This window comes from Lonchura striata, chromosome 4 (genome assembly GCF_046129695.1).
Source record: "Lonchura striata isolate bLonStr1 chromosome 4, bLonStr1.mat, whole genome shotgun sequence".
NCBI lineage: Eukaryota > Metazoa > Chordata > Aves > Passeriformes > Estrildidae > Lonchura > Lonchura striata.
Window position 1 is genome coordinate 61,792,172 of NC_134606.1, and position 23,076 is coordinate 61,815,247.

At 41.1% G+C, this 23,076-nt stretch overlaps 1 protein-coding gene across 1 annotated transcript in view; it reads left to right on the plus strand.

Moving 5' to 3' along the window:
* The first annotated feature begins 16,641 nt into the window (after positions 1 to 16,641).
* Positions 16,642 to 23,076, plus strand: part of HHIP (hedgehog interacting protein) — a 67,910-nt gene continuing 61,475 nt past the window's right edge. Inside the window, exon 1 of the mRNA XM_021549227.3 lies at positions 16,642 to 16,908. Within this exon, the coding sequence (XP_021404902.3) occupies positions 16,642 to 16,908 (267 nt within the window). The remainder of the gene's footprint in view (positions 16,909 to 23,076) is intronic.

A 23,076-nucleotide genomic window follows, 5' to 3' on the forward strand; every position in this document is an offset into this window, starting at 1 on the left:
GCCTCTGTCAATTTAACAAAACTTATGGTAGTCAGATGTGTGATAACATTTTTTAACATAAGACTTCCAGGAAATGTCATTTTCAAGCAAAAAAAATGTTTCAGCAACAAAGGTCATGCTATCTGATTGTTCACTGAGAATAATGTGAGATACTACAGAGGATTCATTGGTTTTCATCAAGCATCAGACTAATATAATATACACCATCCAATCATAACCTTTGGTAGCCAATGATGGGTGACCAGGAGTTTGGAATTGCTGACAAAGCTACAAAAATTATCTTCTCTTTTGGAAATTGAGTCCTTGCACATATTGCAATTGAAAAGCTTGTGATTCTTTTATAGGACTGTTACTCCAGCAATGCCCGTGACTGACTACATTCTGCCTGTGGTCGTGATTTCATTAAATCTCGGAGAAACTCTGAGAATAAATTTTTCTAGAAAACATGAATACAAATAGAAAAATCTAGGCCTAACCTTTGTATCACAGTAAGATGCAAAAATTTTGACAAATCACTGTTCAATGGGTAACTATGACCTAAATTCCTCTAGTTGAATACTTTCTACAAACCAAACAAGGAAGAATTTACCAGTATGAAATATACCCCTTTTCAAACCCACTGGGTTCCTAGGACTTCATTGTCTTATCCATAAAGATTTGCACCCTCTTGAAATTGCTTTAATTAATAGCGTGTGTCTGGTACCCAGTAAACTGGTTCTGCTGTCATTTCCACTACTCCTGTTTTTTCCACTGTGGGTAACAGAAGTATCACTGCTTGTTCTCAGTCCTGTACTACTTCTTCTGGTTTTCAACCATCTCCAAAGACTTGTTGCAAGTCTTTATTACCTCTGATTCACAATCTTTTCATACATCATGTGTAGTTTCCTCAGCTGATTTATGTATTTCTTTCACCAGCCTCTTTTATCCTGCAGTGCCTTATCATCCATTTTTCTCAACATGAACACTTCTAAAGACATGAACCCTGCAACTATTTACTAGATATACTCAATAACTATAACTATGTTTTGCCTCCTTAAACTTTGTCTCTTTTTAAGTAAGCCATCACATAGTCCTTCTACAATACAGCTGACTGGAATCATCAAGTAAAATTCAGTTCACTTACAAATAGTTACCCATAAGAAATCAGTGGGTTTTTTGCTGTTCCTGTTAGATGCTTCAGTTCAGTTATTTATGCCTGAACAAAACTTTTCACTGAAAGTTGGCATATGTTTAAATTACTTCAGCTGTTGTCTTCCACTTTTCTGTCATCATCAGTCATCTCCCACATATAAGACAACATCAGGGAAGGCAAAGGAAGACCAAGAGGGCATAGGGCAGTGCAGCAAAGTCAAGAGAGCAGAAACAGAAGAGAACCATCAGACTAAAGAATATGGGAAGAAAATTGAGGAAGGGGTGAACACCAAAGAAAGATGGGCAAATCACTGTGAAAAAGAGAGTTGAGCATGAAAGGAGAAGAGAAGGCAAAGGAAATGAAGACTTGGGGAAAACATTATAGCCTTAGATAGCAATAAGATTAGACAATAAGAAAGGACAGGCAAAGAGGAGGCAGAAAACAAAGGAGATTAATCAAGACAAAAAAAAAAAAAAAAAGAAAAAAAAACCAACAAAAAAAACCACCCTGGGGAGATGATCTGTATCAGAAATAAAGGGTGTTTTTAACCAAAATTGGAGATGCCTGGTATAATGGGGAACACTACAGATAGAGTAGGACAATAAACAGAATAAATATTTTAAAATAAATGAGCACAGAGTGACTAGAGCAGTTGTGCTGCTGTACATGCTAAACTGGAAAGAGCTAAGTTATGAACATTAACCTGGTGTTTCTCTACAACTGAAAAGGAAAGCAGGATGATAAAAGGAGTAGTAAGACTGAATATTAGGGAGGGTTTTTTTGCTATATGTTCTTGATACCTCTATGTGCTACAGTATATTGAATAAGGATAATAAAACCACAGAGCTCTGCTGTCATCACACAATGATACATAGTAACTGTAAATGTACATTTTACGTTGGGGTATATTGCTTCTGGTTGCTTATTTCAGCCTTTTGCCAAGCTGTAGTCTGCCCATTCTTGCTCAACATTATAAATATTTTTTATGGAAATGGAATAAACATCAAAAGATGTGATATAATTGTTTTATGAGGCACTGGTTAGACATCATGCTTATTTGGGTTCATTTTGCTACAAAAAGGCAATTATTGTACAACATAATGGAGTACATGGGATCAGTTTAGCTTTTGAGGTAATTTCTTATGAGAAATTGCATGTTGGCAGATGCACAGATTTCAAGTGAGGCACCCATCTGCATCTGAAAGCACAGGATTCTCCAGCAAAAAGAAACCTGCAAAGTAACCAAATGAAACCCTTTGAAATGATACTGTCAGTTTGACAAAATATACTTGGTTCTTAGGGTGCTTTCAGTGCACAATGCTTGGTTATTACCATCATGCTCATCTTGCCTAAGGAAAAAAGACAGAGTGACTTGACAGAGGACACTTGGCAGATGCAAAGCCTGAAATAATCCCATGAATTAGCAATATCAGCTTTGTAGAAGTTGATATTAAAATTCCTACTAGCTCCTACTGTCCTGGGGCTTAAGCACAGTTTTCCAGTGCTTAGTTGTCTATTAATTTATCAATCTAACCAGGAAAAATGACAGCGGCCTAGTTCTTTTAGGGACAGGTGGCAGCTCCCACTTGTAGCATCCTCTTCAAAGATTTTTGAAATGACAACTAGCCCCCTGGACAAGTATCTGTGCTAGAGAAAAGGAATGTCTAGTGCCAGTCTCCTTTTCTGGGTGGACATGGCACAACAGTTGGGCTTCAAGCACAGTTACATATCTGAGCAAGAGATAACATGTGCTTGTGAGGGCAGTGCATGCCCTTACAGGCATTTTCTAGCTCCTTCTTGGCAAATGCAGCAGGCCAGATGGAACTGTTCCTTGGACTGCCAGTTGGACCACCCTGGTTTGTACCAAACAGGATTTAAAAAAACCCAAGGGGATGGAAAAAGTCTGAAAATTAGCAACTAAAAATAAACAGGAAATGAAGGCAGAACTGTTTCACTTGAATTGCCATAAGTAAATGAAACAGAATTGTCCAGTTGTAATTATCAAAATTATGAATTTAAGTAAAAACACTGTGAATACTGAAAATAATGCCAGGGCAGAAGGGAAAGGAAGAGCTAAATTTAAACAAAAAAGCTAAACAAACACAGCTAAAACAATGCTATCACTAGAACCACACCTGGATATTTTACAATGTGAGGTAAAGAAATGTGTGCAGACGTATGGCATTTTGAGGGTCTGAAACATGTTAACTTCAGCAAGTTTCCTGTCTATCCTTTGGAATTCCTTATTTGTCACAGCACAGTCTGCTGCTTGAAGTTTTTTTTTCCTTTAAATAATAGCTCTGAAAAATTAGGCTCATGCCAAGTACATAATAGAAGCTTGTATTCTACAATTTGTAAGGATGACCAATTAGATAGGAGAAAGTCAGTGCATAATAACAACAAGAATACTTCACTACTTACCCAGGATCAGTTAAGATTTAATGAAGATTTTTTTTCCAGATGAATGTTAAGACACTGCCAGTCTGTGAGGACACATGATTTTCAAAAGATATTCTTTAATGGAAATATAATGCCAAAGAGAAATAGCACCACCTACAATTTGATAATTCTGTTTAAAGCTCAACAAGTCAGAAAAATCTCTCAAAAATAAAAGGCACAATCCTCTGTTGCTGAGATAAAAACTAGATGATCTACACATGACCTTTTCCTTCTGTAGGTTCTGGCACTGCAAGGAGCTGTGAAATTGCTTTCTGACTATTCTATTTAAGAGTCACACCAACAAAACATAACACAGAAAGCAAAGCATAAACAGATATTATTTACACATATCTATGCCAATTTTGAGATACTGAGTAAAATACTTCAATATGCAAATCCTTTTGGTATTTCAGTCATCTGAGACCTTGAGACACTAAAGGCTGTGTTTTATAATTTCACAGTTTTACACAAATGCAGGAACTGGAGCACTTTCATCATCTAAACAGTTACCCAAGAAATTTAAACACAGTGAAGCAGAATCAAGCCTAATCAGATAGCTTATTAAGTAGGACTTGTTGGATACTTGAACTGTTAGCCAAAACAACACAAGCAGCCTGTGTTTGTGCAGCAGGCCAGGAGCCTTGAAAAGTCTTGCTCTTCGGCAAGGTGAATTCCACTGAGTAACACTTGGTGCTGTGGGGTAGGTGGGGAGCTGGGGAGGGAAACAACAACAACAGAACACACAACAAAAAAGAGACACTCCTTTTCTGCAGGACATAGGGAATGTGGAGCATCCAGGACAACAAACTGAAGAAGAATCACTTCAGAGCTCTTTGGATTTGGTGCACTCTCCCTGCAGTTAAGGCAGAGTCAGAATCTCAGGTGTTTCCAGACCATCACTGTCAAAACATTTCAGGGCAACTGTCTGTGAAGTGTCCAAAGAAAGGACCTCTCAGTGGTCATGCCTGTCTACCAAATGTCTTAATAGGTGAAAAAGCACGAGGTTTCATTTTTATTATTTTTTTAAGTCCCATGGCTACAAGTGTAATCTTTTTCTGGTTCAGTCTGCCTTATGAGCACCAACAGTATTTCTATATTTGGAATTTAAAATAATGTGAAGACTAATTCAATACAACAGACGCAGGCTCACAAAGAGGACATCATAAGACTATTTAAGAGTGGAAGGAAATTGCATCCTGCTTTAGTTGGCAGGCTACCTTCCTTTCTTTTGCTACCAAAGTCCTACCACACTTTAATATCCTAAAGTGATAATGGACAAGATGGAGCACAAAGTATTTTGTTGCTGTTTTCTGGATATGTTTTTTTGCCTCTCAAAGAAAATAGCACAGAAGGGTCTTTACAGAAAGATCCTGGGGCAGATTTGTAGTTAGAAATTATTCAAACTGAAATGAACAGACACGTGACAGTTTCAAACAGCTGATGGACCTCCTCTTCTTTACAACTGGGACTTGAATGTGGCCATAAAAAGTTCATAGGAAGTCCCAGAATTTCCGTGCCTCAAACATCAAGGACAAAAAGCTGACTCTGCTACAAGTTGTAATTAAGCTTTTACTTCTTTAATTCCTATAGCACAGACACTTCAAAAGCTAAGAATTTTGAAAATTTTCAGTAATTTAGGAATTTTCAATCTCATAGAGAGCAATGGGTTATGTTTTCCTTTCACAAAGTTAAAATTTACATTAAGACCCAAGCGACTCGTAAGTAAATGAATCAACCTATTAATTTAACATTTTCTTTAAAAAAAAATAAGATTAAATCTTTACTAATTTACTTAGAACTATTCAGAAGACAAAACCAGGAAATCACCATTTAGAATATTATCTATAGCTCAGAGTTAACACAGAGTTCAACAATTCTGAATTACTGCCCAGAGATATTTAATTAAATAATAGAAGGAAGCATGCATTTTCTCCATATACAACAGTACCCTAATAAATGTTCCTCTAATGTTCACTCTAACGTTATTCTGTAGACTACTGTAATATTAATTAAATTACAAAATCAAATGCAGATTGCCACTGTGTGGAGCAACATACAAATACATTTAAAATACAAATGGAAGATTAACTTCCAACAGGCTTAAAAAAAAAAAAGACTAGAGTTATATTGAACTAACTGAATATAACTAACTGAATATAATGAATATTTTTTAAAAATAATTGTATTCAGCTTTCTCTTTTGTGTCTTATTCCAGTACCATGACTGTAGGAAGCAAATTTCCAGAAGCAGGTGATTCAGACACTGTTTTACCCATGACACCATGCAAACATAAAATTAATTTTGATGAACATTGTACCAAAATGTCAATATAGGTCCAGCAAATAGTGTTCCACAGCAATACTCATATTTTTTAATGTCAGCTAGAGTGTTCAATGAGAACTAATTACCCATTCTCAGTATGAAGTACTGATGGAGTTGGCGGTGGAATCACACTTGGGTTGCAGCACTCCTCACCATCTCAGCCAAAATCCACACAGCCAAGGGTGCTGGCTACCTGTAAAGCAGTGATTTCATCACTTCCAATTGTCTCCTTTCTACAGACATGTAAACAAATCAGAGCATCAACCAATACGGCTCTTTGGAAAGCTGCATTTCCACAAACAAAGCAAATGCAAGAAATTGCATCTCCACAGTATTTTACATTTTATTTTGAAAATGTAAAATTTCAACTATAAAAAAGAATTAATATTTATCATTCATTTGAACAGGAATATTTGAGTATTCATGTGCTTCAATACAACAGATCCTCAGTTCTTTTCTATCAGTACAATAATAAATATTTTACAATGTTTATAAATTGTGACTCACAAAGCATCAAACCTGTATGACAAAGCACAAAATCTCTCAATTTTTTCTTGTTTTATGTCGAAACAGCTTCTCAGAGCCCTTGATACCAATGAAAAAAAGCACGTTTGTTACATGATGTAATTTAATAACACAAACTGCAGTGCTTCTTTCTACTTTGTGGGTTGCCATACACAAAGAATGTATCTTACATGCCACGTGAAGCAATGAAACATTATTCTCATTTGAACACTACAGAAAGTTACAGCACAACCTGGCTAAATAATTTTCTGGGAAGAATTTAGGTTTGGGAGTGGAAGAAAAATTTCCTATTATAAACACTACTTAGCACTTAAGAAGTGCTTTGCATTTCCACAAGGCTCCTCAAGTACATAAGGATTGTGAGCATTGTACATGTCACTGAAATGACAACTTTCTCTTAAGAAAGGTTTAAAAAGAACTGTTTTCTCAAGTAAGAATCAGAATACACCGCAATGGTTTCTGTTTCAGAGCTCACCAAAAACCATGGCTTCCCCATGGCTCAAAAGTAAAGTAGTACATGAAACAATTTTACTGTCCTATCAATGCATGACTGAAAATACTCCATATTAAAGTAACATTAATGAATATAAAAAGAAAAATAATTATGTAAGTAAACAAATACTGTATAGATAACTACCTAACATCTTTGCACTCACAAGAAATAAAGTATCAGCTGAAGTTCAAGTCCAGAAGAGAAGGATCTTCACAGTGAGGGGAAGATCCACACAGAACAAGGGGCAATGACTTTAAACTGACAGAGGACAGGTTTAGGTTGGATATTAGGGAGAAATTCTTCACTGTGAGGGTGTTGAGGCACTGGAGCAGGTTGCCCAGAGCAGCTGTGGCTGCCCCATCTCAGGAAGTGTTCAGAGTCAGGCTGGATGGGGCTCTGAACAATCTGGTCTGGTGAAAGGTGTCCATGGCATGGGGTTAGAATTGCATGATCTTCAAGGACCCTCCCAACCCAAACCATTCCATGATTATATGATATGAAATTCAGGAGAAGCTGTTGAATGGGCTCTAGATCAAGCTACAATGGAAAGGAGAATGCATATGTGAAGAAACCTCAATTTCATTACTCACTTTTCCCTCTCTATTTTATCACTAATTGTTTTTTCTTTTTTTTTGTTCAGTATTTTTCTGTTATAGTCTCATTTTATTATTATTCATAAATCTTAACATTATTCAGATAAAATATATTTACCTAGCTCTACCTATCAGTGAGTGAATTTGATGCCTGCATTGAGAAAGGATGCAAAAATCATAATTAATTGAAATGCTACACCTTTTCAGAATTCTCTCATGCCACTGAGTGAATCTCAAGATACAGTGTGGAATCCTATTCCAGAAATCTCTAAAATAAGGATCAGTAAGAAGGAAGCACAGGAATGTATCCCCATCAAGTTCTTTTTCTAGAGGTGTCCTATTGACATCCTACATTACTCCCTCCCTACAGAAAAGGAGAAAGATAAAATAACTCACAATTACTATATTATCTGCTTGAAATTACATTTTTAACATCTTGTTCAAATCAGTATTAAAACTTTAAAACTCTGTCTCATATCCAAAAATACTGGAAAATTTAGAATTATTACCTGCCCACTCAGCTCTGTCAAAACAATTTGATTGTGCAGGCTTCCAGACTAGTTCACTGATTGCTTGGTACAACAGCACTCTCAGGGAACATGCAGCTGTCACTTAGAAGTGTTTCCCAAAGTTTTGTCTATACAGATTACCTCCTCCTGAGACATGCAAGTGCCCCTGGTGTTAAAGTTCAAACCCTCTGGAAAGCCACACTTGGTGGAGCAATACACAAACCTCCCAGAAGAACTGAATGTTTGGTGTGAGGTTCTGCTAAAAAAAACACAGGTCCAGAGGGAACAACCCACACAGTCCTTCTGCTCCTTCAAGCTGCCAGAGGCACAGGATTCAAATGTCCTCAGAGCCTTCCTTCCTTACACATACTCAGATGAGTTTATCATAAAACAGTTCCACAGAAGTACATCTCAGACTCTGTATTAGAAGAAAAAAAAAATGAATTTTGGAACAAAGAATTCCCTCATGAACATCCAGCTGACTTGAGTTTCCAGAAAATGTTGAGTGGCAATAGAAACTCATCTGACTCCCACTGATACTTGACTGATTTGCTAGCAAGATTCAACAACTTGTCCATGACATAGACAATGTCCTGCAAAAAATGCATTTCCATATTAAGAATCACTAAGTATCATTATTCCACTGGATGGATCTCAAAAAATTGATCTCTCATGAAAGTCATACTATATCTGAGTGGTGACCTATATCTACTAATCTTGTCCCAAGCACAGAAAGTAGTCTGTAATTTTGCATAGTCTCTGGAATGCTATGATTCTGTTTTACAATTTAGGCCCCATTCTAAAAAATTATATGGGGAGTAGGAAAAGTTAAAAAGCTGGAATAGTGATGACTTTAAATCATGTTTTTGATCAAATTAAAACCAAATCTCTGCCATAAGGGTTAAGTGCAGTCTGTTTACCTCATTCAGACAATATCTAGTCTGCAGTGACCATTCCTTGGGAAATTAGGGATTCCCTCACATCTGTAACAAATTACATGGAGCAGTACAGCTCATCCTTAAAGTTCATTTGATAGCGATTGTAATACATGCCTTAAGGTTAGGATGGAGTGCTTAACTCAATCACTTGATTATATGCAGAATTTCAAATGCTGCAGAAGCCAGGCTGCATAGGGAATTTTGGGATTGAGGACGACTCACCTGGAAATCAAGGCTGTTATTGCTCATATCCTACCACAGGCAGAGCACATTCATAGGGAGAGCACTAATATTTAATGGAGAAAGAAACATGCAATAGACTAGAAGGAGTTTTCTATTAGAGCTGTCCAGGAACAGATGGTTCCAGCATCTGCTATTGTCTCTTCTTATCCTGGGTAATTTATTTATTTTTTAAAATGTGGTTCGGCCTTAAGTTCAGTCAAAGTTCATCTGGCATCCACATCAGTTTACATCTTTATCCAAAGATCTTCTTTGTTCATGCATCTTACAGTCAAATGAAAGAAATTACTCACACATTGCCACCTGTGTGTGAACCCACCACCTACTTAGATTTATTTCTCACCAAAGTTAATGGACTCTTTACCTCAAGGTTTGAAGAATTTACACAGTTCCATCTGTCTTTGAAGACCACATTCCTGGCAGAATAGTATCAGGCTGCAGAACCAGGGAGTCCCAAAACCTGATGGTTTGACAGTACTCTATGCAACTTTATGGCCACATCCTAAGAAATCTGCTGTGCATCACAGGAGTGTGAAGAGGGGCAAGCAGGCCAAACTGAGTGACTTCAGTGATAGGTTCCCAAAGAATACCCTCTGTAAGAATTAGCTTTTTACAAAATCACCTGCTTCCACCAGCTTTTTCTTTACATGACTGGGACTCAGGCTGCAGCTTTAATCCTCTCCAGACTGATCTCATCTGGTCAGGATTCAGGCTGGTAAGGCAATGTCCCCAGTGCCCCTTCAGGGAAACAAGACAGAAAAAGTAAAGAAAAGAGAGGGTAAAATTTGCAACGGCAGGCACCTGGAAACACTGGCCTGATGTATGTATGACAATGCACAGAAGTGCACACTTAGCCTGCAGGGCTCACATGTGACGCCAGAATGCGAGGCAGGCAGCATTTGGCACCGCTTGGAATCACTTAACATGGCAGAATGACTGATTTGGAGCAGGCTGTTAGCACGGGGCTGAGGATGAGTGTCAGGTACAGTGTTTCCCCCGTGCGTCAGGGCCCTGCGTAGCTGTGAGAACAATGCATCGAAGAGCCATTGTAATAGAGCTGAACTCCTTACTTTCCAAAAGATAAATTATGGTACTGAACTAGAGACATCTTTCTGAAAGCTGCATCACACATATCAATTGGTCACATGCTGTTCCAGAAAAATATGTGGTAATGGTTGCTGACTCCACTGTTATTTTCCATCTGTGTGAGTAAAGTTTTTTTATTGTTTGTAAAGTAGCCTCAAGTTAATGCAGCATTATATATTATATGCCTGATATGCAGCAATGCTGTACATGGTGCCTTAGCATGTATTATACAAAAGCTACAAGTAAGAACTTCCCCAAACTTCCATATCAAACAGGAATTGACTCACACTGATCTATGGAACAAAGGGAAATGCAAATGCACTGCATCAACACAGGGAAAACCTGTGAAATCCTGTCCAACATCCCAGTCATTGGGTAGCTAACAGCAAAGCCTCCTGACAGTTTACTTTTAGCACTGCCAGGGGAAAATTTTCATCCCCACAATCAGCAGGCTACAAAGAATACTAGACACAAATATTTAAGTCCATTATTTAGTTCTGGCATGCACAATATCACTTATTCAGAAAGACTTTTATTACTTTGTAAGTGTTATTGTTCCCCTGTTGACATCTTATGCAAATTGTTCTTACAGCAAGTTATGGATACTTCAAACACTAGAGCAAGGCACAACATACATGTGGCTTGTAAACTGCAGTAGGGAGTGAGATTACCACAGTCCCTGGCAGGAAAGAAAGATTTTTCCCACAGCAGCTTCCTTTGTCTCTTTGTAACACACATAAATAGAGACCCACTGTTGAGGTGAATTACAGCAGGTAGTGAAAAGTATGCAGGCTATAGGCGAGAGGGCCTCTTGAGTCTTCATTCCCTCACAAAATGCTTCGCTTTATCTGCCTCCTAGTCAGACCAGCCCTCATTGCAAAACTGAACACACGTAATTGAAGGTTTGTGTTAGCAGCTGCTGTGATGTACTAAAACAATCTGCAGGTCTTAATCCCTGATGAGCCAATCAAGTGGAGTTAACATCAGTCCAATACTGCTTTTGTACACAGTCGGGAATCGGGGTTTTTTGAAGTCTTCTGTAGAGAGGAGACCCATTAGTTTACACACTCAAATGGTCCAGGTGGCTTCAGCTGGGTTAGAAGATTTCTAAGAGCCATGGGGAAATCCATGGTAAAGGCATACCCTAAAAACCTTTCTGTGACTGTCTGGGCACCTATTTTCCCATAAAAATATCCTAACCAGTCCTGTTCATTCATGCTATACCAGCTTTCACACCTTGTATTTGCAAAGACAAGCAACATGTTATTCTCAACCCCATGAAATTATGTGGGCTATAGTATAGGGTGGGGAGAACTAACCAGAAATGTTTTGACCAACTGAAAAAAATTCTGTTACATGACAAACAGAAATATAAGCAAAAATATAATGGTTTTATAAACTTCTGACTAACCACAAGACACTTTAATGAAACCATTCCAGCAGTTTTCCTTCTTCATTACCAGAGGAGTTGCTACAGTGACTGGACTTGTGGAGTCCACAGCTGTGGGGAACTCCTGCCATTAAGACTGTCCCAGAGACAGAGTTTTCTGATATTTCAGTTCTCTGCCCTGAAGCCACAAGAACCCCAGCCCCAGTGATTCAGCGCAGAGCCAGAGAAAACTCTCAACTTTACTCCTAATAGGACTCTCAGGACAGTTGGGCTTTCACCCAAAAAAAGCCAGAAGCACAGGAGCCCAGACTGCCAAACCTTGAAACTCCTGCCCAAGTCCTCATTCCAAACTTCCAGATTCCTCTGTCTCTGTCCATCTAGCTGACAGAAAACAGGGAGATGGGACCTTGAAGTTTCAAGGAGCCACAGATGAGGCAGAAGCCTCAGAGCTTGGGCTCTGAAGCTTGGTGTTGTTACAAAGTAATTTAAACAAACTGTGTGACCTTTAGAAGATTTTTTTGCTTTCTTCTCTAAATGAAACATACAAAATTTCAAAATAAAGGTGCTTTTTTTTTTTTTTTTTTTTTTCAAGTAACTGAATCTGGAAATGGAGCTCTAGTTTTGAGCATCTACAGCACAGAATCCATGACTGAGTGTTTCTTACTGGTCTATGATACAGAGTAATCCCAATAACACCACAGAATTTAAGAATATTTTAAGTTGCAAGGGACACATAGGATTATCAAGGCCAACTCCATTCTCTTCACAGAACTACCTAGACTGAAAAGGAATCACTGTCTTCACAACACATCCTACAGTTTATACAAGGACTCAGTGAAAAATGTAATGGTAATGAGATATGAAGACATTTCACCCTCAAGTAAGCGGTTCTGAAAAAAAAGAAAAAAGTTTTTCTCTTTACAAAATGAATGTGTTTCAGAAGTTTAACTCAAATGCCAGTTAAAACAAGAGCAGAGTCACTCTCCCAAGAACTGAAGTCCACCTGCTTTATCTAGTTGTGTTCTTGATACACAGGGGTGATGCTCCCCTGCTAGAATCTGGAATACCATGACTTCTCAGAATATCGTAATTTCATAATATCATCATTTCCAAGCCTGCTCCAACACTACAATATTTATCCTCATAGCATGCCAGGTATTTGCCACCAATGTGGAAGGTTGGAACTTAGCTTTTCACAAGTGAGGTGACCACATGGAAAGCTTCCCAGTGAATTACAAGAATATGTAAATCTGTGCCATCTAACAAAATCTGTTGTCAGTTTAGGAATAACTAACTAGTTTAGGATGCTACTGTTTGCTTCTATCAAACCTGGTGCCATGAAATCACTTCTGCACCTATCTGCAAACTCCTGTGATAACTGTATTTCCCAAAACTGACTCTAGCTGCTACACATAACTACGCATTTCCTCTTTTGTTCAAATTGCTGGGGAGTTCGTGGACCTGGAACCATAGAATCATTAAGGTTGGAAAAGCCCTCCAAGATCACCAAGTCCAACCTTTGATTGAGCACCACGACGCCAACTTAACTAGAGCACTAAATGCCACGTCCAGTTGTTTCTTCAACGCTCCACAGACAGTGATTTCATCCCTCCCTGGAGAGTCTGTTCCAATGCTTTAACCATCCTTTCACTGAAAAAATTGCTCCTGATGTCCAACAGGTCTTCAAAACTGAAAGCAAGTTTCTTGGTGCAGGTGAATTCCCTTACAAAATATGTATATCATAAAATAATTTGAGAAACAGTAAGTTCAAGTGCATGCCACAATCAGCCTCACACTCTAGACACATTCAATCTACACGATACAGGTACCCAAGGACGTATCATTAGATACATAATAATACCTATTAATTAAAACAATGGTGTAACTAAGCAGAGTCTATTTATGTCCCAGGCAAATCTAGAATAAAATCTAGCTACATTCAAACAGTGTGACAGAAATAGCTTCCCTTTTTAAAACTTTCTAACCCTTCCTCACATAACTGCACTGTAACTCAAAGATTCTTACTTATAGCCTACAAAGATTCTCATCTACAACTGAAGAAATAAGATAATTTATTCAGCTCACTTATGACATCATCATGTTTAATTATTTCTAGTAATGAGCTTCATGTGACAGAATCCAGGTGTCCTTAAAAAATCTATCCATATCCGTATTTCCTATGTGTATGTTTTGACTTTGTAAATATTCTCTTTTCTCTGTTTATCAAAGGCTGGAAGTTACCTGAAGTTAACACTCTGAACTGGCATATACCAACACTGATCTTAACTCTGTATTACTAGAATTAAAATAAAATTCTGTATCAACCAAGACAAATACTTCATTAGAAAAGAAGGCAACTTGTACTTTTAAAGAATGTAAAGGAATATTAGATGAAATCAGGTCTTCTTGCACAAAACCCCAAGGATCAGCAATTTCTATTCAGAGGTTTTAAAGAACATTCAACCTTCTTCAAGGTTGCTTATACATCTTTACATCACCCCATCACTACAGAACTTGAAGTTTTGAGCACTTCATATTACACAAGGTCAACAGTACATTCCACAGAATCTCTGGGAAATATCTCCATCATAGATCCATGTAAAATTTCTGCGTAGAAACAGCTCTTCACAAACTGTCACTTCTTTCTTAGTTTGGCAGCTTGATCTAAAGCCCATTTTAGGAAATCTTTCCCTAATTAATATACCTCAAACTCACCTCCTCTGAGAACCGGTACAGATATTTATGCCTACATACGGGAAGAGACACACAGATCTCCTGCTCTGTCCTTAGGCCACTACAGTTCTGCCAGTGTGGGGGATCTTCTTGGGAATAAAAGTGACTTTATCATGATACTGTTATTCTGCTCTATACCAAAATCACTTTCATTTCAGAATAATCTACGCGGTACCCCTGAGTAATGGAAAAAGCACAGCTGTTATCCTAGAACTGCACTGCTAAAGTTCTGCCATGTCAAGTTGCTCATGGAACAAGTTTGTGTACTGCTAAGCAAAATTCTTCTCTAAAAGTACACAGCAAGGATACTGTATCTCAGGAATACACCCTTATTTCACTCACCAACATAAGTGACAAAGCCCAAGCTGCACCACAGGCCTTCCCTACTCAGGTGGATGTGGCTCAAGCCTTGGCTGGGAAAACTTTCAGTCAGATGAGTCAGTGCCAAAACTAGGGGTAGTCGTGAGTTGCCTTCGAAAATGCACTTGAAGGAAGAGGAAAGAGTCTTTCTGTCTACTCAAGCAATTTATCTGACGTGCTATTTATCCATGCCAAACTCCTATTTAGTTCAGTGTGGCTGTTTAAGAGCTCAAGTGTAAATATGAAGAGACTTGGTTTGTTTGGTGAAAAACAGGGCCTAGTCAGTATAGAGACACCAGCACTGGTGAGGAACTTAATGCAATACTTCTTTCCCTTTCTCCCTCCAAAGGAGGGTACACGCTAATGTACATGCTAAAGTTTCCTCAATTTCTGGGATGAGCAACCAGTCCCTGGTAAACACACCGCTGGCTTTAGCTATGCAGCTGCCCTTCGCCTCCCAGTCAGTGGCTGTAGCCGCACCTCAGCCACTTCTGGGGGTTTACCCTGGGCTGGGGCTCTCTGGGCTTCCATCTTTCCCCTCCATTTCATACCTGCTGGCCTTCCCTTTCTGGATTGCAAAGCAATTGAAATTGAAATTGAAATTTTAAATGGACTCAGAAATTAAGTCCTGGCCTCACAGGCGCTTTCCTGACACCAGGCGCCAGCTTCTTGGATCCTCCTGCTCTTCCCGGACACAGGTGTCCCGTTCCAGGCACACCGGGACCACGCTCACCCTTCCACGTGCCACTCCCTCAAGCTTTAGAGACGGCCACCGTGCCATCCCCAGCAGGCTGCACCTTGGTCACCGCGCCCGCACACGCGCAGGGTCTGCGGCACCTTCGGGGCAGCCGCGGCGCCGAAGCGCCGCTGGAAAAAGCCCCCGGGAGCTGAGGGCAGCTCCCGCCGTCCACGCCTCTGGAACCTTCCGTGGCGCTGAGGATGAGCCGCGGGGGCAATGGGCGGGCGCGGGCGAGCCCACCCCGAGGGAGCCCTGCCTCGGGCGCCTTGGCCGTCGGGGGCGCAGGACCCACCTACGGCGCTCGCCTTCCGCCGGGCACCGCCGAGAGAGGGGAGCGGGAAGCCGCCCCCTCCCTCTCTCCCTCTCTCCGCCGGGCTCCGGGAGGCCCGGGTCGTGCTCCCCCGGAGAAGGGGGCAGCCGGACCCCCTGGCAGGGAGATCCCCTCGGGGCGGGGCCCGCCGCCGCTCCCTGCCGCCGGGCGCGGCCCCCGCGCCGCTCCCGCTCCCGGCGGGCCCCCACGGGCGGCACGCGCGGCCGGTGGATGCCGCCGGGTGACGTGCAGGGCGCGCGGTGGCAGCACCTCCCCGCGCGCCGCTTAAAAAGAAGAAGAAAAGAGGGAGCGAAACATGAGAGCCCGGACGAGCCGCAGCCGCCGCCGCCACCGGCAGCAGCAGCAGCAGCGGAGGGGGGCATCGCCCGGCCCGGCCGCCGCCGCAGTCCCGCCGCGGGGACACCCTTCCTATGGGAAGACAAGTGAAGGGCTGCTGCCGCCGCCCGCTGCCCGGCCCGCCCCGAGCCTCGGCGCTTCGGCGCGGCAGCGGCAGCTGCTAAAACCTGTGCCGCTCGCACAACTTCGCCGGCTTCGAGCATCCTCCCGCCGGGGCTCGGGGGCTCGGTCCCCCCCGTTCCTGCCTCTTCGCGTCCACCTTTCTGGAAGAAGCGGGGGTGGCCGTGGTGCTGTTCCTCCGTCGGCTCTTTAACTGCTGCTGTTATTATTCTCCTCCAGACTTTCCCCTTCTGGGGGAGGGAGGTGGTTTCCTGATCTGAAGTGCAAAGAAAAGTCAGTGGGATTCCCCTCCTTCCTTCTCCCCCCACCCACCCCCCCACCCCCGGTTTGGGTGCATTCACACGCTCCCTCAGGCATGATGCTCAAGATGCTGCCGTTTAAGCTGCTGTTGGTGGCCGTGGTTCTGTGTTTCTTCGAGGGGGATGCCAAGTTTGGGGAGAGCGGCGCCCGGAGGAGAAGGTGCCTCAACGGGACCCCGCCGCGGCGGCTGAAGAAGCGGGACCGGCGGGTGCTGTCCCCGGAGGCCCCGGGCGGCGGGGAGGCGATGTGCCGCGGCCTCTACCCCCGCCTGTCCTGCTGCTCCCGCTCCGAGGCGCAGGGTCTGCCGCACGCCGAAGCCAAGGTAGGCACCACCTGGGGCTGCGCCGGGCTTTGTGGGAGGTTTTTGGTGTTCTGGGGTTTTTTTTTATTATTATTTTTGCACCGAGCCACGCACCGGCCGCGAACCTGCCGCGTTCCCACGCGGGTGGTGGGGGCGATGCGCGGCGGGGGGCGGCCGCTCCCGCCCGGGGGGAGCGAGACCCGGGTGTGGGTCTGACGCTGCCTCGGGCGGCGCGGGGAGCGGGCTCGGGTCCGCGCCCGGAGGGGACACGGGCGCCCCGCGGGGGGAGCGCTGTGCCGGCTCTGCCGCCGAGTTACTTTCTGTCCGCAGCGCCCGAGTTTCCGGCGGCGGCCCCGGCACCGGTGCCGTCCCCGTGCAGCGGGGCCGGGCCGCCCGCAGGTACCGCCGCTGCCCAGGCGCAGCTGCGGGAAGGGCGGAGGAGCCGGGCGGAGGAGCCGGGCGGGCGCCTGGCAGCGGCAGCAGAGGGGCTGTGCGTTCGGCCGGCGGTGCCATCCGGGTTGGGCTTTTCCTGGCGTGAAAAATCGTCTCCGGTTTGCTTCACATGTTTACTTCGGGAGGGGGCTTGGATAGTGGCTTGGTGCCGTTGTAGCAACATTCCGTGATCTCCGGCCGCCTCGGGGCCCGTCTGCTACTCACGGTTCCGTGTGTCAGCGCCGAAAGCCCCCCGAAGTGCCCGCAGTGGAACCCCGGTCTCCCGGCTCTCGGCCGGGGCCGGTGTCTCACCAGGTGCCGTGAGGTACTCTGCCTTTCCACATTACCTGGCAGCCTCTCTGCCCAATTTCAAGCTGCGGTCATGTGAAGGGAAGCACCTCCTCTGCTCACCGATTTTTTAAAATTGTCAAGTTCTCAGCATCCTTTAGCAAGTTAAATTCTGCTTATCAGCCTGTTGCTTAGATTTTCAAACGCGTGGGTACCTGACCAGGCAGGACTGTGTTTGATAAGCTGTGCTGTGCTGGCCAGTGCTGCATCCGGGGGTATGCATGGGGAGGGAAGTTGCTGAATAATGTCATTAAGAATCACTGCACATGAAATTAACAATCAGGTGCCTTTAAAAAATATATATTATTCCTTTTCCTGTTCTTTCCTTTTGTTCTTTTTTTTTAAACATTTCATCCTCCTTTAAGTGTAATTAAGAATTCCACAGTTACAACTCTCTAGTTGTCAAGGTCTGAGAGACTTGGAAAACTTGTGTTTCAGTCTTGCTGGCCCAAGCATAATAAAAAAAAATACCCAGCCTGAATCGAATTTTTATGCTCAGTTCACGGTAGATTTCACTCCATTCTCATGTAAACAGCTTCTACGAATCAACATATGTGTCTGGGTGGTATCTCTCACTTTGTTTTGTAACAAAAAGCCATATTGCATCATTTAATTTGCTCAAGTCATGCAAATAGGAAAAAATCAATAGGACAAAAAGGGGTCGACTTATCCTCCTCCCCACTAAACTGCTGCCCACACACAGAGTCCTGTTGCTTATGGCAAAAGAATAACAACAACACCATTGTGTTTGTTAGTTGGTTCACTAATGGGTGAAACTGGAGAACATCATTCTCCTTCAGTCCCCAGCTCTGTCCAAATGTTCATGCCTTTTGAGGGAGCATTTGTCCTACCCCCTCTATTCCCAGATGATTGAGAACTGTCTTACTGCAGGTTTTCAGCTGCAGATCTTTCTTTATTCATACCATATGCAGCAGCAGTTTGAGATTCAAGGCAGATATATTTCTTCATGTTGTCTAGAGACAGTGTCATTAGGCTCCTGTGTGATGATTGAATTAAATTATAACCACACACAGATAACCTGAAAGATCTAGCTGAAAAAAAAAAAAAAAAAAAAGAAAAAAAAAAAAGAGGAAAAAATAATAAGGACTGGAAAATATGTCCTTAATTCACCCTGTTTGCAGTGTCTCGGTGGCATATATACTACTGAGATTTTACAGTGCTTGGAGACCCTTGTGGTAATTGGTTGAGTGCAATAAACTGGAAGTTCAATTTTGGTTAGTTTTCCATCCCCAGGCAGTTGAAGTGTTTATTCTCTTCTTACTATTACTTTAAAAGATCTTTTGATTCCTTTTCAATGTGTTTTTTTTTCTTACTGACGGTACTAAAAACCTGATGTAAATGTGAGGAAGTGACCACAGTACCTATTCCTGAGCTGTTGAGCTCGTTTCGTATTTTCTTTAAAATATAAATTACATTTTTAAAGGAATGCTATTGCACAGGGTTGTAAAATCAGACTTGTTTCACTGAAGATTAATTTTAATGAAGCTTCCAAATCTGCTTTATCATATCTGATAAAGATATATTATATAAAAATATGTCAAAATATATGTAATTTATAGTTGACAGAATGGGGTGGTCATTCTATAGAAGACTTGGCAAAGTATTATGGTATACATTTAAATGTAACTTTTCTAAAAGCACATTTTTTTAAACTGTGTTCTACTACAGTTCCCAAACCAGCTTTTTTAAACTCTGCCATCTACCTACATGATGGAGAGGCCATGCCATTAACAGAAATCTGAGCACTGCCATCTTTAAAAAAAATAATTGGCCATGCTTAGTAGACAGTCTAATAAGAGCCTCTTGGTTAAGATATTGGGTCTGTGAGAAATTTTTGACCAAATTATCTGTGCTTAGAAATGAAAATGCTACCTGCAGTTTTGGGAACAATAATGGAGCTACCGTAAAGAGCAGATACAACATTGCACTGGCTCAATTAAAGTATTTGCATCCTGTTGTTGACATTTAACTCTTTTATTTTTCTGGCAATATCCCCTTGTTTATGAAGGGCTGCTACATCCCAGCCAAACATTGTAATATCAATTTTTCTAAAAGTTTGCTTACAGACTGACAGGCAAAGAAGTCCTCTCTACCTTGGATGGTTTCACAGCCAAGGCTGTCAAGGAATGGGTGAAAAGTAATTGTTTTCAAGTGTGCCCTTTTACAATCATTTGTTTGCTCTGGCTCTTTCATGAACAAAGGCTATTGTTGAACACATCCAACTAAACAAATAACTCATCTTGGGGTCCCTTTAACAGCTGCCTTAGTACAATGATCTATTTAAATATTACCCTAAAATTGAAACTGAACTCTTTAATGACATAATCCAGCATTATAATACAGAAGAGGCATATGCTCAGCTCAACAGCTGAACAATCTCGTCAGCACATGATTTTTAGACATAAATGCCTGTATATCAAATATGGCTTAATGCAGTGACTTATTTCACTGATTTCTTCCTTCTGTTAGCATCAAAATTCTATGCCTTTCTCTAACTAGATATGGCAGAGTACACAAAACAGATTACAATATTAGTCGTAAAGAATTTCTGTCTATTTTGTCATCTTCTGTTCCTTCTTTGCACTCTTCCTTCTGTTGATAAACCAATTTAGTATGCTGTGCTTTCCTGTGCATTCCAGGATTTATCTTACCTTTAGTCTACCTGTTCTACTTTCATGTGGCTAGAGATTAAAGGATGATCTTACAGATGTTGTAAATTAGTCAGCAGCAGGCATAATCATTATTAGGCATGTTGCAATAAATGTTTGGAAGTTTTACATATTTTCCAGAGTGCAGTTAGTTTAAACCACTGCAGTTTGATGATTTCACATACGACTTTAAAAATTGTACCAGGAAATTAGTTTACATTTCTTCAAAAGACCAAAACCATTGTCAACTTTAAGGTCATTTTCAAAGTAGACATCCAACAGAAAAAGCTTCATTTAAATAAGTATTTCAGAATCTGCTTAGAACTGGTTTAGTATACTCCAGGATAAATACATTATCAATTTGCTGAAATTCAGAATAGGTTCTTGTCCTATCTCCAAGCCAGCACAGAGTTACACATCAGACCTCACACAGAGCAAATGTTACCACCCTATTTTGCTTGAGCATTCTAAAAGTTAAGTAACACTGCACTTGATTTTCAGATAATTGATTGACTCTCATTCCTTAATCTTCCGATTAGCTATTATATGACCAAGATTCATTCCAGAAATGACATGAGGGGGTGAATTCCTGTGGTTAATTCCTGGATAGCAGCTGCTCAGGGGGATTAGGATCCTTTTGTCTTTACTTTGAGGACTGAAATGTTGGCAAGCCTGTATCACCAGGCAACATCAATTACGTTTTCCGCAAGAAACAGTAAATTAGCTTTGCCATCCTGTAATTTATTTTTCCCCCCTGTTCACAATGTGTTCTGGAGTCTTCCAGTAGAAGTACACTTTTCTGTCTGCATCTCTGTGGAGTTAATTCAATAAACACTGAATATTTACCTAGTAATACCTTGTGTTTACTTGTACTTCTAAACACACCATCACACTGTTACCACAAGAAAGCCTGAGATGAACTCCCTGATGAAAACTTCTGAGACTTCTGCAAACCAGGTGGTACTACTGCATATAGGCAAGTACTTTGAAGGGTCTGTACTCACAGTCCTTTGATGGAGGCACCAAAATAGGTCATTTCATCCTTACTTCAAGAGACAAGTGACACAATGTTCTTAAAAAATAGTATTTATGGATAGTGGATTTGCTTATCCCCTGTTGGCTTCAGACTTTGTCCTGTTTGGCAGCCAATGACCTGATTAAATTATACAGGCCCTTCCCTGTATCAGAATCACAGCTTCCCTTAGGAAAATGTGGCTAGTGCAGAACATTGCCTCAGCAGCATGGCTTTCTGCAAGCATGTCAAGTCTCTTCTCTACTACCTGGACTGCAATCCTTGGCAGTATCCAAGTGGAAAGTTTCAGTTGTTATATATTTTGGTTATAGTTTATAGTAGTTGTTATTATATTTTTAGTTATTGTAGTCAAGATTTACCGTATCTAGAACAACATCTGAAACTCAAGAAAGAAGACTAATATTAAGAATTCTACTGCTATGGCCAAATGGGCAATCTAGCAAAAGGAATCTAAACTTTTTCAGGAGAGAAGAGCCTGTGGCCATGGAAAAAATTCCCGAAAGAATTCAGGACTAAGGCAAACCTTTTGCTATACGTGCAACATGCAATTAATTGATTACTGTCTTAAAGCTTAAAAAAAAAAAAAAAAAAAGACAAACCCTTTACAAAATATGTGAGATAATGATCTTCTCAAGAAAGGTTTGAAGAGGGATAATAAACTATATGTGGCAGATGTTAATCACATTACTCGCCTGCAGGTGCGAAGGTATGAAACTGAGGATAGTTTGACAGCAGATAGTCTGAAGAATGGAACATCTGATGTATTTAGTGATCCTGGCAAACCTGGAGGAATTCTTTTTGAAGCCAATGGCAGCACATCCAGAAAAGGGGTAGAAGCCAAATGGTGTTCTTCTAATTAGTGGTCCAAATTCCAACACTAAACTTTAGTGCACATTTCAGATGGTCTTTTGATAATATATGTATGGTAAGGCTAAATTTTCCTGGATAGTTTGCCTTCTTCTTAAGGTTGTTATAAATAGGATGTTGTTTAAATGTATGGTCCATATATTGTGTAATATTTTGAATACATACCTGTTTTAAACAATTGAAAGTGAATTTCTCTCAAGCATTTGAGATCTACATAATTATGCCATGTAAATAAAAAGCTGAGTTCAAACCTGTGTTATCAAGGTACAGCATCCTAGAAGAGAGCTGATCTATGAGCAATCTCAAACATATCTAGAGTGTTCCTGCACTAAATAACTTATTTATCAAAATTAACTTAGTAATTCCTTATAATGTTACATGGCAAGGGAATGACATTGGAAAGTCCTTCTGTAAGTCAGCTCAGAGATACAAACTATAGAAAAACTAGCAATATTTTCAAATGTGTGATTTGCAAATATTTACAAATTTCATACAATATAATATTTACGATGTCAATATTTCTTAACATAAGTGTCTTGCAGTCTCTGTTTATAACTGTGTTATATAAAGAGCAGAAAGAACCTGAACTTTGTTTTTACACTGGATCAGATTCAGACCCTCTCAATGGAGAGAACACATTTCCCATTGCCCACCATTGGGATGAATGACCAAAAAACAATCCATGTAGTTAACAATAGATTAATCAAGTGCATGCATTCAAAAGCTAATAAAGACAACTATGCTGTTTTCCATTATTTTTCACTATTTGATGACATTGCGCTACTTAGGCTCCTGTGTTTACTTAAACACATAATCAGTTGTGGTTTTGTGCCTCTTTAA